The 13538-nt window shown below is 40.1% G+C and overlaps 1 protein-coding gene across 2 annotated transcripts in view; it reads left to right on the top strand.

Annotated features, from left to right (window-relative positions):
* sbf2 (SET binding factor 2) overlaps positions 1 to 13538 on the top strand; it is a 92205-nt gene that overhangs the window by 67817 nt on the left and 10850 nt on the right. Inside the window, exons 22-31 of one of the 2 annotated variants that reach the window (XM_061037788.1) lie at positions 1635 to 1830; positions 2002 to 2129; positions 3605 to 3780; positions 3969 to 4102; positions 4210 to 4411; positions 5116 to 5312; positions 5773 to 5913; positions 7320 to 7403; positions 9959 to 10033; positions 11781 to 11959. In XM_061037788.1, the coding sequence (XP_060893771.1) occupies positions 1635 to 1830; positions 2002 to 2129; positions 3605 to 3780; positions 3969 to 4102; positions 4210 to 4411; positions 5116 to 5312; positions 5773 to 5913; positions 7320 to 7403; positions 9959 to 10033; positions 11781 to 11959 (1512 nt within the window). The remainder of the gene's footprint in view (positions 1 to 1634; positions 1831 to 2001; positions 2130 to 3604; positions 3781 to 3968; positions 4103 to 4209; positions 4412 to 5115; positions 5313 to 5772; positions 5914 to 7319; positions 7404 to 9958; positions 10034 to 11780; positions 11960 to 13538) is intronic. The other variant, XM_061037796.1, reaches the window with a different exon arrangement.

Below are 13538 nucleotides of genomic sequence, written 5' to 3'. Positions count from 1 at the left end.
GGACCTGTCAGCGTAATGGGTCACATATCCAGGAGAAGCTGAAACATTTCCAGCCATTATTGCACTTTTAGATTTGACCTCAGTTTAACAAATGTATCAGTTCCTCTTGTTAAAACTCATACTCCTGCACATGCTTGTACACAGACTAAATCCGGGCCAGTGCCGCCTTCAGAGGAGGTGAGCAGTCTGGGCAGAATGTCTGCTGTGTTTTTTTGGCTAATGTGTCAGAGGTTTATGTGCTTGACGGAGCTCCCAAGTAGCATGCCAAAAAAATAACAAAAAGTGTGTTAACAACACTGACCTTGGAAACATGAGCTAATGGTAGCAATAACATTTAAGAAGTGAAACAATACATGCATTTAAGGTAAAGCTCTGCTATGTAAAGTTGAGCTCACTGCAGTAATAAACTGCAGATGGACTCTCCTCTTGATCTCGCTGTCCATTCAAGGAAGATTGAAGAACTTCTTAATATCCCCTGACCAACTCTCAGTTTCCTAAGGTTGGCTGTGGCCTTAATGGGAAATGCTGGTAATGATCTAATGTCCCCCCTCATTCATATCTGGGACAGTGGAACAACTGAGTGTTTCTCTGCTGGCTGCTGAAGCTAAATTAACACAATGTGCAGGCTTGACTGTTGATACAGAAGCTAAGATGGTCTTATGGTCTTCAATTGTTAAGAAAACACACAGGAGAGTGCATATTCTATTAGCCAGATGTATCACACTACATGTTTCATATTGGTTTTTTTTTAAATATTTTTTCTGTCTTGATCATGTCAACCGCAAACCCTTAGCTTGACATGCTGATACATAGATTTTTTATATTTTCTAATAATTACATTTTTATCCTCTATTTTTTATACCTCAATGTTTCATTTTGTTTGTAGTATGCCAGCTTTAAGATCTGCAACAAACAGGCATTTGATTCTCAGAATGCCTTGTATGTTTGCCATGAATGACAGTAAACATTGTTATTTGAAGGGAGTGGTCCTAATAAACTTATTTTTCATATAAACTCAGAATTTTGAATGAAAGCTTTAATGTATTGGGGTTTACCTGTGTGTTTCTTGTTTGAAACTTACAGGTTCACTCTTAACTTTTGCTTCACTGGGGGAAAACTTTGGAATTGATAAACTGGTTATTAAGCCTGATCCAAGTTCAAATGCATAATTTTGGGGCGCTGATAGCCTAGCAGTTGTCGCGCACCCCATGTATGGCAGCTATAGTCCTCATAGCAGCGGACTAGGCCCTTTGCTGCATGCCATCACCCCACTCTCTCCTCCCAACATTTCCTGTTTCTCTGCTGCTGCAATAAAGGCTAAAAGGTCCAAAAATTAACTTTAAAAAACACTGCATGATTTTATTCACTTTACACAATGTGGAAAAAAGGATTACTCAGTTCAATAACTGTTTGACACTACAGTTTTTTGGTTTTAAAGAGAGTGCATCTTGGTTTTATCTTATGTGTAGTGTGCTTACAAGAGGTGTTTTTTTGATAATGACGTGCATGTTAAGTTTAAATATGACAACCAAGAACATTAGGTACTGTGATTTGACTTTATGATGATGAATTGATTTCCTGGCTTTTGAAATCTGATTCACTGACGCAAATGTTTTTTTTTCTCCCCCCATTAGCCTAAGATTTTGCGTCCAGCGCTGCTTCCTGGAGAGGAGCTGGTGTCAGAGGGGTTGCGGGTTCTTCTGGACCCTGACGGCAGAGAGGAGGCAACTGGGGGCCTCTTAGGGGGCCCACACATCCTGCCAGCAGAGGGAGCCCTGTTTCTCACAACTTACCGCATCATTTTCAAAGGAATCCCCCATGATCAACTGGGTAAATACTGTACCACAGAAATACAAACGTTCAAGTCTTAATGCGAAAAAGGTTGTTTTTTTTTGTAATAACATTTAGTGTTAATCTTATCAAACTACTTTTTACAGTAAATGACAGTTTGAACATTCATCTCATTGATGTGATGCTGTATCTGTTCCTGTATGTGTGCAGTGGGGGAGCAGGCAGTGATCAGAGCGTTTCCAGTGTCCACTCTGACCAAAGAGAAGAAGATCAGCATCCAGAACCAGCTTCAGCAGAACATGCAGGAGGGCCTGCAGCTCCGCTCTGCATCATTTCAGGTATACTATGAAACACAACACAAACACACAAGCACAAGCACATGTCAAGTTCAGTTTGGATGTAACTTGAAAAAGAGTTTAACCAGCGTGTAGGTCAGTGTGCAGCTGTTGTATCCTCTTTGATGTTTGAGAAACTGAGAGAAGTAATAATGTAGCACGTAGTGTGGATTTGATTCTAAGATTTTGTTCACATTGCATTATCGTTTGATCTTAAAGGTTTTTCTTTATTTATCAGTTGGACAGAGACTTCAGGAACTCGAGTATAAGCAGTAACATAAACAAGCAGTGGGGAACATCCTACTATCTTGTGCTTTATAATATAAGCACTGACTCTTAAAATGAAAGATAAAAAAAAACGTTTCATCCAAGCTTGTTATTTTTGTAAGCTGTGCTGCTGTTCCTTGAATTCAGATCACTTGGCCTCCCTGGGCATATTTCTTAGTTTTCTTGTGCTTTCTTGTGGTTTGTGTTGTGGAGACAATATGTGGACTGCATGGCCTATCTTTTCTTTAAATGGGGAAGTTTCAGATCTGCACGATTTAGCAGTTAATCAGGGGAAAAAAGGAGTCTTCAGTGATAAAAAAGACAATCCATTGTAAAAAAAAAAAAATAGCAGCAGATGTTTAATGAGCTGTTAATTAAAGGTCCAAACAACTCCAGGTTTGACTTTTTTTGCTGCAAACAAACAGTAGCCTGGCTGCTAAATGTTTTATTGTGCTCTAAACTACATCAAACATCCTCTCTTATAGGTTTAATCTTACTTGGTTTTCTGAGACAATGTCTTCAGTGTCGTAATGGTTTAGAAATGTGGTGATAGTTGTAAGGGGTCAAGTGATGAAGTCATGCATATAGGGAGTGAGGGGGGGCGGGATGCGGTAATGGTTGAGGAGTTAAAAGACAGGTTAAGTGTTGAGGGATGTAGGGGTAAGTTTAAAAGTCAAGGGATTAAGAGATGAGTTTAAGACTCTGGGGTAGGAGGGATGAACACATAAGTGTAAGGTTAGAGTGATTGAGGGGAGGGTTCAAAAGGTGAGGGGGGGGGGGGGGGGTGCGAGGGCTGGAGGGTAGGGATTTGCTTGATTAGTCCACTAAACCATTAAATGCGGTGTCCTTAAACCTTTAACCCAGTCATCCGCTAATAGCTGGGGGTGTTGCTCTATTTATTGGATCCTCTCCTAAATTATTTATGGAGCATACTGTCATAAAGATGCATTCATCTCGTATCATCCAAGAGATTTAAGTATTTCTTTCAGATTTTTCAAACCAATGTTCAGGCATGAAAACATTTCTCTAAGGGCCCACATGGACACATTTAATGCAAGACTTAGTAACAAACATTGTCGATACCAGGGCCCAGCAATTGGAATAAATGATTGGTTCACTTTTTGCCTGGAGCCAAATAATCATCCAGTGGGAACAAAAAGTAAAAGTATGAAAAAGCATCTTCTAAAGTAAGTCACTCTTATGTCTTACAGTTGATTAAAGTGGCATTTGATGAGGAGGTGAGCTCAGAGACGGTGGAGATCTTCAGGAAGCACCTCCAGAGGATCCGCTACCCACAGTCCATCTTCAGCTCCTTTGCATTTGCAGCAGGACAAACGGCACCTCAGCTCATCCTTCCAAAGCAAAAAGAGAGAAACACTGGCTTCAGGTTGGTGATGCAGCTTTACAGCAAAAAGCTTCTGGCTGATTTGGGCTGTTGCAGTATATTTTCATCTTAATTTTGTTTACTGCTGTAAATAAATACATGCTTTCTCTTTTCCCTGCTCTGAAATGTTTTGTAAAAACACTGAAAATATTCTGCTTTTATGTTACCGTCTTGCCCTTTACCCCTTACAGAACACTGTCCAAAACTATTGTCAAAGGCGCAAAGAGGGCTGGAAAGATCACAATGGGCCGAGGCAGCCAGACCACACTGAAGAAGAACGACAGAGGGAGCAGAATGATCTGGCATGAAGACGATGACATTTCAAGTGAGAGAAGTGACACATGATGGTGTAGACAGAGATGTAGAAAATAACACTGAAGAGAACGTAAAGGTTCTAAAAAAGTAATTGGCTATTGCTAATGTGTGTGTCAGTATCAGACGATGGCGAACCGCCGCCCAGTAGCACTCTGCGTGCATCAGAGAAGTCCACCATGGAACAGCTGGTGGAGCAGTCCTGTTTCCGTGACTACCATCGTCTGGGCCTGGGCACCATCACAGCCAGCTCGTCTCGCTCAAAGTCAGGGGAGCAGTTCAGGATCACAGCCGTGAACAGACTCTACTCACTATGCCGGAGGTACTGACAAAACACACTGGATTTACCTGAAGGAAGATTCCAGAAACCCACAGATTCGTATTACAGTGTTTCCCCTAGGTTCACAGCGTTGGGGCGGGGGGGGGAGGCGACACGCCGACAAGGTTCAAGGTAACCCATGAACACCAAGGAATCTTGGTGTTCATGGGTTACTTTTAATGACAGCTGTCCTTTTCTATCGGAAAGGTATCCTTAAATGACTTCTTTCCCTGACTTCCGACTCTATCCACTATCATATCCCTACAATAAAGACACAAAAAGCCCAAAAATAAATCTTAAAAAAAAAAGTCCTTTACTTGACCTTGAAGGGGGGCCCGTTGGGGGGCGGGCCGCCCCCCTAATATAATGGTAGGGGAAACACTGATATTGATTCCACTAATTGCAGGATATAGCAGAATATGAGCCTCAAATATTGTTCTAAGTGAATTTCTGTGTTTATGTCTCAAAAGGCCAATGGGATTGACGTGTCAATCGTGAAAGCTTGATTCAAATGCAGCCTGTTACATAAAGGCACACATGACGTGAATTATATTTACATAATCACTCTCAGATCTTGGCTGTGCATTCAGCATGAGATCATTAATTCAGCTGCAGCTCTGTGTCCTGCTACAAGTGTGTTTGTGCAAAAGTTTATTAATGGGAGACCTTTTTTCTTAATGCTTTAGTTTTCTGTGTCTGTCCTTCAGTTACCCCGGGCTGTTGGTGGTTCCCCAGGCGGTGCAGGACAGCAGTTTACACAAGGTGGCCCGCTGCTACAGACACAACCGTCTACCTGTCGTGTGTTGGAAACATCCTCGTACTAAAGCTTTGCTGTTCCGCTCGGGAGGCTTCCACGGGAAGAGTGTAGTGGGATTGTTCAAGTCGCAGAACCCCTCCTCAACAGGTCTGAAATCACAACATCTCTGAGTTTTGTTTTGTAGGCACAGGTGTTCTTCCTGGCCTGACCACCAGGAGTACTTACTAGCTTACCAGCATGTCATTTTTTTTGTCATTTAACTTGAGTATAATGCTCACATCACACTGTGACTGAAGAACTTTGCTGACAATTGTATTAAAAACAAAAAAAAGTTATATGAGCCAAATTAAAATGGAAAGAATGTTGTCATTCTTGACATGAGAAATTGAAAGATCCCACCTTTTTAAAGATATTTCCAATTTGAACACTAAGTCTTGGGTACAGTACTCAACTGAAAAGCAAATTCTTCAAGCCGCCATCCTTTATTAACTTATATTTATATTTGGAAAACTTAGTCACCAAAAAGGATGGAAAGAATTGATATATGATCTGTAGTTTAGTTTTACTAATTACCTTCTGTCTAAAATCAGTTCTGTTCTTCCTTTAGCTCCAGCCTCGTCCTCAGAATTGTCCAGTAGTCTTGAACAGGAGAAGTACCTGCAGGCCATCCTCAACTCCATCCCTGTCTACTTCAAAATGAACGGAAGCAACACCCTGTCCAACCGCTCCCTCATTGGCCTCTCACCAGGTACACTGATTTTAATATCCTGACTTATTTTAATGTGATTATTCTAAAAGTGAGCATATCATCCAGCCTGCCTTAACACTAGTACAGAAGTGGAATGCAGCCTTCAGTATTATCAGTTACTCGTATTGACAAGTCAAAGTGTTGAATGTGAGAAAACAGCAGACTACTTTGATGCCCTGAGAGGAGTCCCTGAAGCTGCATACGCCTTGCCTTTTTCACATCTTTTTGCTTGCACCAAACCATGACCAAGTACTTTGTTGCTCCATAATGAATATAGACTGTTTGCTTGTTTTCATCATGTAACAAAAATCTGACCTGGAAAATGAGAAAGCAAACAGAGGTGACAATTAGCTCAGAATGAAAGAGAAAATATAATGCTCATTTAATTAAAATTAATATAGTATATAAAATAATAGTCACTTTGTGTTATTTATCAGCCGTCGAGAATAGTCAGAACTGTCAGGAAAACACGATTGAAAGATTTCAAGTTTTTATATGTCAAAGTTGACATGAGAGTATGACTAACTGTTGAAGTGAACTCTTCAGAGTAATCAGGGTGGTAGCTATAGGTGGATGTAAGGCTAAACTCAGGCTTTTGTTTCCCCAACCCAAATATACATCACCTAAACGCTGTGCTCCTACCTGACCTGAATTCACTTCGGATGGCCTTGGCTCTGCCGCCGTGGGAAAATACTGTGTTTGTTTGTAAGGGACAAGAGGCCAAGCTGAGTTCATTTCTCCTGATAAAGAGAAAAAGTGCAGATTTGCACTCTCCAGAATTATGTTCGTTCATCGGAGCTCTGTTTTTTCTCTGCCGTCAGGCAATCATTCTCATCTGTTATGTGTTTGTTATGCTCAGCGGTTATTTTTCACCTACTTATCTTTGTCTGTGTGTGAGAGAGACACAGAGACGGAAGGATCTTATATTTGGTAACATTCGAAGGAAATTTGTACAATAAAAGGTTATGTAAGAATCACAGGACAACCTGGGGTCACTGTCCGGCACATCAATCTTCTGCTACCCGCATCAACCCCCCTTTCTCTGTATCCTGGACATAATACACTGTACTGAACTGAATCTGCATTCAGGATGCTCACATGCACACACACACACACACACACACACACACACACACACACACACACACACACACACACACACACACACACACACACACACACACACACACGATATGGAAAGGCTCTGTATGTAAACAATCATGTGTCTTTTGTATAAAGCAGTTTGACCCAATTTAGGGCTGTTGTTCCAATTACCAGTGTTGTGTTGTCTTGTTTCGTGATTTGATTAGAATCCTGTATGAATGTTAGAGCGTTTTTCCTTGAACATTTACCTACTCTGACGCTTATTTTAATGCTCTGTGTTCCTTGTTAATGTTTGATTTCAGGCAGTGACAGGAGGACGTCCAGGATACCAAAGATGACTCCTGTTCATTTAGACCTCCCATTCTCAAACAGCTTCACCAGAGGAGGTAAGTTACACTTTCTCTCCTCCTGTTATCTGTACGACAGTGATTATAGGTTGTTTAACATCATTTGGTCACTCAATGGTATGGATACAAGAGAGATGTCATGTGTTGGAGAATCACTTTTATTTAGACATTCAAAACACTTGGCATTAAAAAATCAACAAATTGCAGAAATGTTGTTTGTCAGCTCCCCTCTGGCTTTAGTCCATCTGGGTCACATCCTCTTCCACCTTCCTCTTGTAATAAAACATGTTCTTTGACATTTTACAAGCATGAATGGATGGGACGAAATAGTACGCTTTCAATTGCAGAACTTAAAGTCACTAAAACTAAATGACAGACATCCCAGTGATAGGAGTTTCTTTGTTTTTTATAATATGAATATGATTTGTAAAGGTGATCACATTCATGAGTATTTCATTCATTACTGATACGAAAACAATTCTCCTTTTTTTTTCTTCTTGAATATAACGAGCGTTACGTATGTAACTACGGTTCTATGAATTCTGGATGACCGCCAGAGTTCTCCGTCACTCGGAATCTTGGCGAGAAGATTCTGTAGGGGCGTCTCACGTGATGACGCGTGCTATTTAAGCTACGTCAGGCGTCATCCCAGGTCACATGTGACTTTGTTGATATTAAATACTCGACCTGCGCGTGCACGAGACATATATAATCCAGTGTTAAGAACTGCCTCTGGCTGTCAGGAAGAATGAAATAGAACAAACGTTTTTCCCTACAATGTCTACGAAGATTCAGATGCAGAGCTCCGATTATACTTTTTATTATTAAAATACCTGCAACAAAATACCTGAAAATAAGCAAATACAAACCTCATCTATCTAAAAATTCACAAACATGCAGTTGGAGAATTACAAAAACCCTTTAAGTATTGGAAATTAAGAGTTGAAAGAAAGGGAAATAAAAAAACAGAAATGACTCTTTTCAGTCAGCAGTGTAAAACTGCACACACATGTAAGAATATCAAGCAAGCCTCTGAGGTCTTGAAATGAATGTACAGTATATGTTCAGTAGATGGAGTGTTTGTGTTAGGAGCTGTAGCTCATAGCCGTACATGTGTTCAGTAAATACACTTTGTTGAGTATTGGTTTGTAATGAGGCCTGACCTGTGTTGTTGTGGCCAATGAGCAGTGCTATGAATGTAATGACATGGATAACAACTTAATGTACGGTTAGGTTAACAAGTCATCATGAGTTTATGACTGGAAGGTAAACTCATCAGAGGAAACCATCAGCACGGGTTGTTTTGTCCCTGCCAGATGTTGTGCTTGGTGTCGCTCCATGTCTTAGGTGTTAGTCACTGCTTCAGATGAAGGGCAGAGGTGAAAAAGTCTCTTACACTGACTCAGCATTTTATCTTCATCTTAAGAAAATGATGAGTCATTTCTGATCATTTGGAACATGAGAGTTCCTCCCCCGTTTCTTTTTTCTCCAAAACTGCAACACTGTCCAGTAATAATCACTGGAGTTCTAGCGAAGGATTATCACTGACACATTTTTCACATCCTTGGAATAAGGAGTAACATTTTGAGTCAGATTGAATCAGAAAGTGGCGCAAACACATTTCTCTGAGTTATCTAATTTCAAAAAATTTAACAAGATACCGTAATTAAACTCCATCAGAGCAAAACTGTATATTATTGATACATTCAGTGTAAAGCTTTGTTGGAATCATTTAGTCAATTTTCAAATATATTGCTCAAAATAATTATGCTGGAGTCATTACTCTAAAGACATGATGAGATCAAAGACCCAACACAGAGAAGGTGAAGCCACCTAGAAGAAAAAAACTTATTCAAATGATATTTCATTCTTTATGACTGCTTTCAGATTTTTCTAATTTTATGAAGTTTCCTTAAATGTTTCAGTATGCATGATGCAGTTCTCTACCTGGATAGTTCAGTGTTGTGCTCGCTCTTCGTTTACTGCCATTGAGATTTCTATAAATTACAGTTTCATTCAAGTGGGATTTTCTTTGCTCAATCCTGCCTGTGGCTCGAGTCTAAGGTCATATTTGATACCTTTATGTGCGCACTTCAGATGAAGAGATTTTCTGTCAGGAGAATCGACCCTGCAAGCTGAAGTTAAACCAGTAAAACTTTTGATTAAACCTCTGTGCACGTGTCTCGACCTGAGGACAGGACACAAAAACAAACTGCCTCTTCAGTCTGGTTTACCTGTTTGATTCAAACCATTTCTGGAGCGCATGTGTTACATCTGTTCGTTATAAATTGGCACAAAATATGCTAATAAATAAATCTGGCTCTATGTCAACACACCATCAATCATAACTGCAAATAAACATATTCATGCATGCAATGACACTCATTCTCATGATCATTTAAAAACAAAGACATTTTTCCCTTCATCACTTAATTTGGGCCAGTCTGACATTTGACCCTCAGCTGGATCTCTTTTGCATGAGTGTGTCTGTGGTCTGAAGTGGCGAGTCCCATATGTTGTTGACATTTTTTTTTCATGCCCCTCTCCCTGCCCTCATCTTCTCTCTCTACTTCTTTGTACACACACCACCCCAGTTCTTGAGTACAGAGATAAACTGTTCACTCACTCACACCAAAAACCTGCCAGTAAGAAGAGACTCGAACATCAAGGTATTGTCAAACTGTCTCTTTCCCCGTGCCACTTCTTTAAGAGTGCTCCATTTCTTTCTAACACATCTTTTTTTTTTTCCCTCTCCAACCCCGCTCACTAACCAAATCACGTACCACACGTACTGCACCATGCTGCAAACCCGCTAACAAAGACCTTGTGAGGCAAAGTATTAATCATAGCTGACTTTCTGGAGGCTCTTCTGGGAGCTGTGGTTTTTCACAAACCAGAGTGGCTGCTCTAATGTGACCACTTCAATTGTTAATGTGTTGGCTCAGCAGGGCTGCCTGTGGTCAGTTCAAGCGCCGGGTCCAGACCGAGGGGGAGAGGAAGCTATTTGTCATGAATTACACCAAATCCTCAAGTATAATGAAGGCAGCCTCAGAATTCAGTAAATGTGACTCAAAGGGAAAAGTTTAAAGTTGTTAAAAAATATTATAAATCTTCTCATATCGTCGAGGTTATAGGCTTGATTTAATTGCCTGTTTATTCATAGAAGTTCTAAACAGCAGTCATGTTGTATATTGTAGCATCACTTTTTGAAACTTTCATTATAAAACTGATTTTTAACGCTAGGTATTTTTAATATAAAATTAAATGTTAAGTATAAAAATTAAGTAGGTAGATTTGACTGCCGTGCTTATGCAAAGGGTTAAAAGTTACAGTATTACTCTGCAAGAACATGTCCTCGCTGATAGCACCTCGTGTTTTTTGGAAGGTGAAGGTCAGCTTTATTTATACAGCTTTAAAAACAAACAGGGTTTGTGCCAAAGTGCTTAACAGAAATTAAGATCATATCAAAATAAACCACCAGTTAAAAGATCATCACATGGCAAGAATATTAAGTGTCGCTACTGGCACAATCCCCTGCACGCATGCGTTCGCACACACACACACTCAATCAGAAAGCATTGAGCAACAGTAATTAAAAAATACATAGAAAGATACACACACACACACACACTCTCACGCACACATAGATGCAGCGTTTAAAAAAGAGGGTCGGATGCTAACGAGAAAAGGAATCAACTGCAAGAGGAAGCAAAGGGAAGAAGCAGTCCAGAGAATCTGTTTATCTTATATGTACCGGCAGGTTCATCCACAGCCTCGGTGCGGCTACAGAGAAGGACCCGTCTCCAAAAACTTTTGGATTAGAAGGTAGTCTGGTTAGCAGTCTTTGACCTGATGATCTGAGGGGCCGAGCTTTACTGTACAGAGATAATAGTTCAGGGTAGACGAGCAAGGCCATGAAGGACTTTGTACACAAACCAGAAGATTTTTAAGGTATTCTGTATTGAACCGTGAGCCAGTGCAAGGATGCTAATAGAGCTGATATATGATTCCTTTTTCTGCCTCTGCAAAGACGTCTGGTTTGTCCGGCATTTTAAACGAGTGCTGATTAACACCAAAATCCAGTGAATTACAGTAGTAATGGAGGTATTGCATGCTGTATTTTAGGGAATGGCCTTCTTTACCTTGTTGACTTACAAAGATATACCAACAACTTCTGCTTTTAATAGCTCTACTTATCCGATTCTTAGAGGCAACTGCTTTGTTGTTGGACTGAAGCGATGAGGTCTTTATGTAACCTCTGCATGTAAACCTAGCCCTGCATGTCATTTGTTGTTCATCATTCAGTCTTTGTCTGTTTGACAGCATGTGTACATCAGTTTCACTCAAACAGGCCAGCTCCTGCGTGTGTGTGTGTGTGTGTTTGATATTTTGTTTACCTCTTTGTTTTTTTTACAGGCATGTGGGCTAGCCTGCGGTCCAGCAGCAGACTCAGCCATCACCCAGCGACTGGAGACATGGGTGCCAGGCTTGCAGGGAAGGATCTGGCGCCCCCTGCAGGCAGCAACAGTCTGCAGGCTCAGCTCCTGAAACAGCAAGCTGCCCTCTACGTCTTTGGAGAAAAATCACATTTAAGGGTGAGAATGTAACAAAGGCTGCCATATTGGTGCTGAGAGGACATTTCGATAAGAATAGCTTCTCTTAAATGAAAACTGAAATGCCATTTACACCCATGGTTTAAGGTCGTACAGTGCACATCGGCTTTAGACAGAATTCGCTACCTCAGCTTCTTTTTGCATTTTTTTTTACCTACATTTTGTCCCAGATGAAAGGTGAAGTTCAATGTCTGATTCAGCCAAAACCCTGTAAAATATATCCTTGTCCCTAACGCCTTCTTAACTCATGTTTGAATTTGCCATTTTTGCTGTTTTTAGTTTATTAGTTTGTTTGCCTTTCAAGTGGAGGTGGAGACCAAAAATCCATAGTAGAATTGTCTGTAGTTCTTCCAGACCACCATATACAATAATGTAGGGTTGTTGTCTCATAATACATTGTTCAGATTTCACAAGAAGTGGCACTGAGTGTTTAGTCAACTTAAAGGGACGCACGTCACTTTCAAAAGCAAGCGGATATAAGCAGGATTTTATCTTCATATAAGTTTTTAAATTCAGAGGTAGAATACATCTTTACTGTAACTAAGCAGAGCCAAACATCTGTAATGATGTTTAAGAGCTCCTGTGTTTGTATGTTCTGGACAGTTTGAACTGTGGAATAATTCGATTGTAAAAAAAAAAAAAAAAAAAAAAAAGCATAGTCCAGAAAATGAACATTCGTTTATTGTGTTAAATGACGTGTAAAATTGGATCTGTATAATTAATACAGAGAAGGTCATAATTTATGAGAGCTTTTAGAGACAGAGTTAATTTACTCAAGGGGTGAGATAAAGGGGTGATGACCTTTTTTAATCAAATCTGAGTCATTTAGGAACTAAGGCTTTACAGGAAGCAGTTGGAGAACATACACAAGAATACACACTCAGTTTCCTGAGAAGCCGTCAGTGTTTTCACAAGTGCCAGTCAGACCGTTATCTTTACATGAATAGTTCCTCGCAAGAAACGTCATTCAGCAGGGAAAAAACACCTGAGTGTGATGGAGTTGGTCTGTTGCAGAGAAACACTTCTTACAAATGTTTGCACTAACGCAATGAAGCGCTTTTGTTTGTCTTGTAATTTATCGGCAAAAGACTTGAAAAGCTAACAACACAAGTTTAAAAGACAGAAGGAGGATTGTAATTAGGCATAAACAAAATAAAAAAGAAATAGTGAGCTGTAAATTATTATGATGTATAGATTTGTTCATGACATTGTAAACGTGCTTCTGAGTTTAAGATGTTAAAAGGTGTGTTTAGATAAGACGCAAGAAAAAATATTTGCCTCACAGTCCAGCTCCCATCAACAGGCACTTGAGTTTTTTTGGAGTATTTCGCAACCCCCAAATATTCTCCCTGTACAGCCAACGGGGATGCATAGAGATCAGGATGCACACAAGGAAAATAACACAGATTCTTCAATACATCAGGAATATCTCAAAGCTGATGGGCCTTGTGACAGGATCACAAGATTTTTTCACCTAAGTGGCATTTTTTATCCACACTGATGAGTTTGTGCTTTTATTTGTATTGACTTTGTGTGTTATCATGCTGCAGAAAAACACATC

This window comes from Labrus mixtus, chromosome 1 (assembly GCF_963584025.1).
Source record: "Labrus mixtus chromosome 1, fLabMix1.1, whole genome shotgun sequence".
Taxonomy (NCBI): domain Eukaryota; kingdom Metazoa; phylum Chordata; class Actinopteri; order Labriformes; family Labridae; genus Labrus; species Labrus mixtus.
This window is presented reverse-complemented; position numbering and strand designations above follow the sequence as displayed.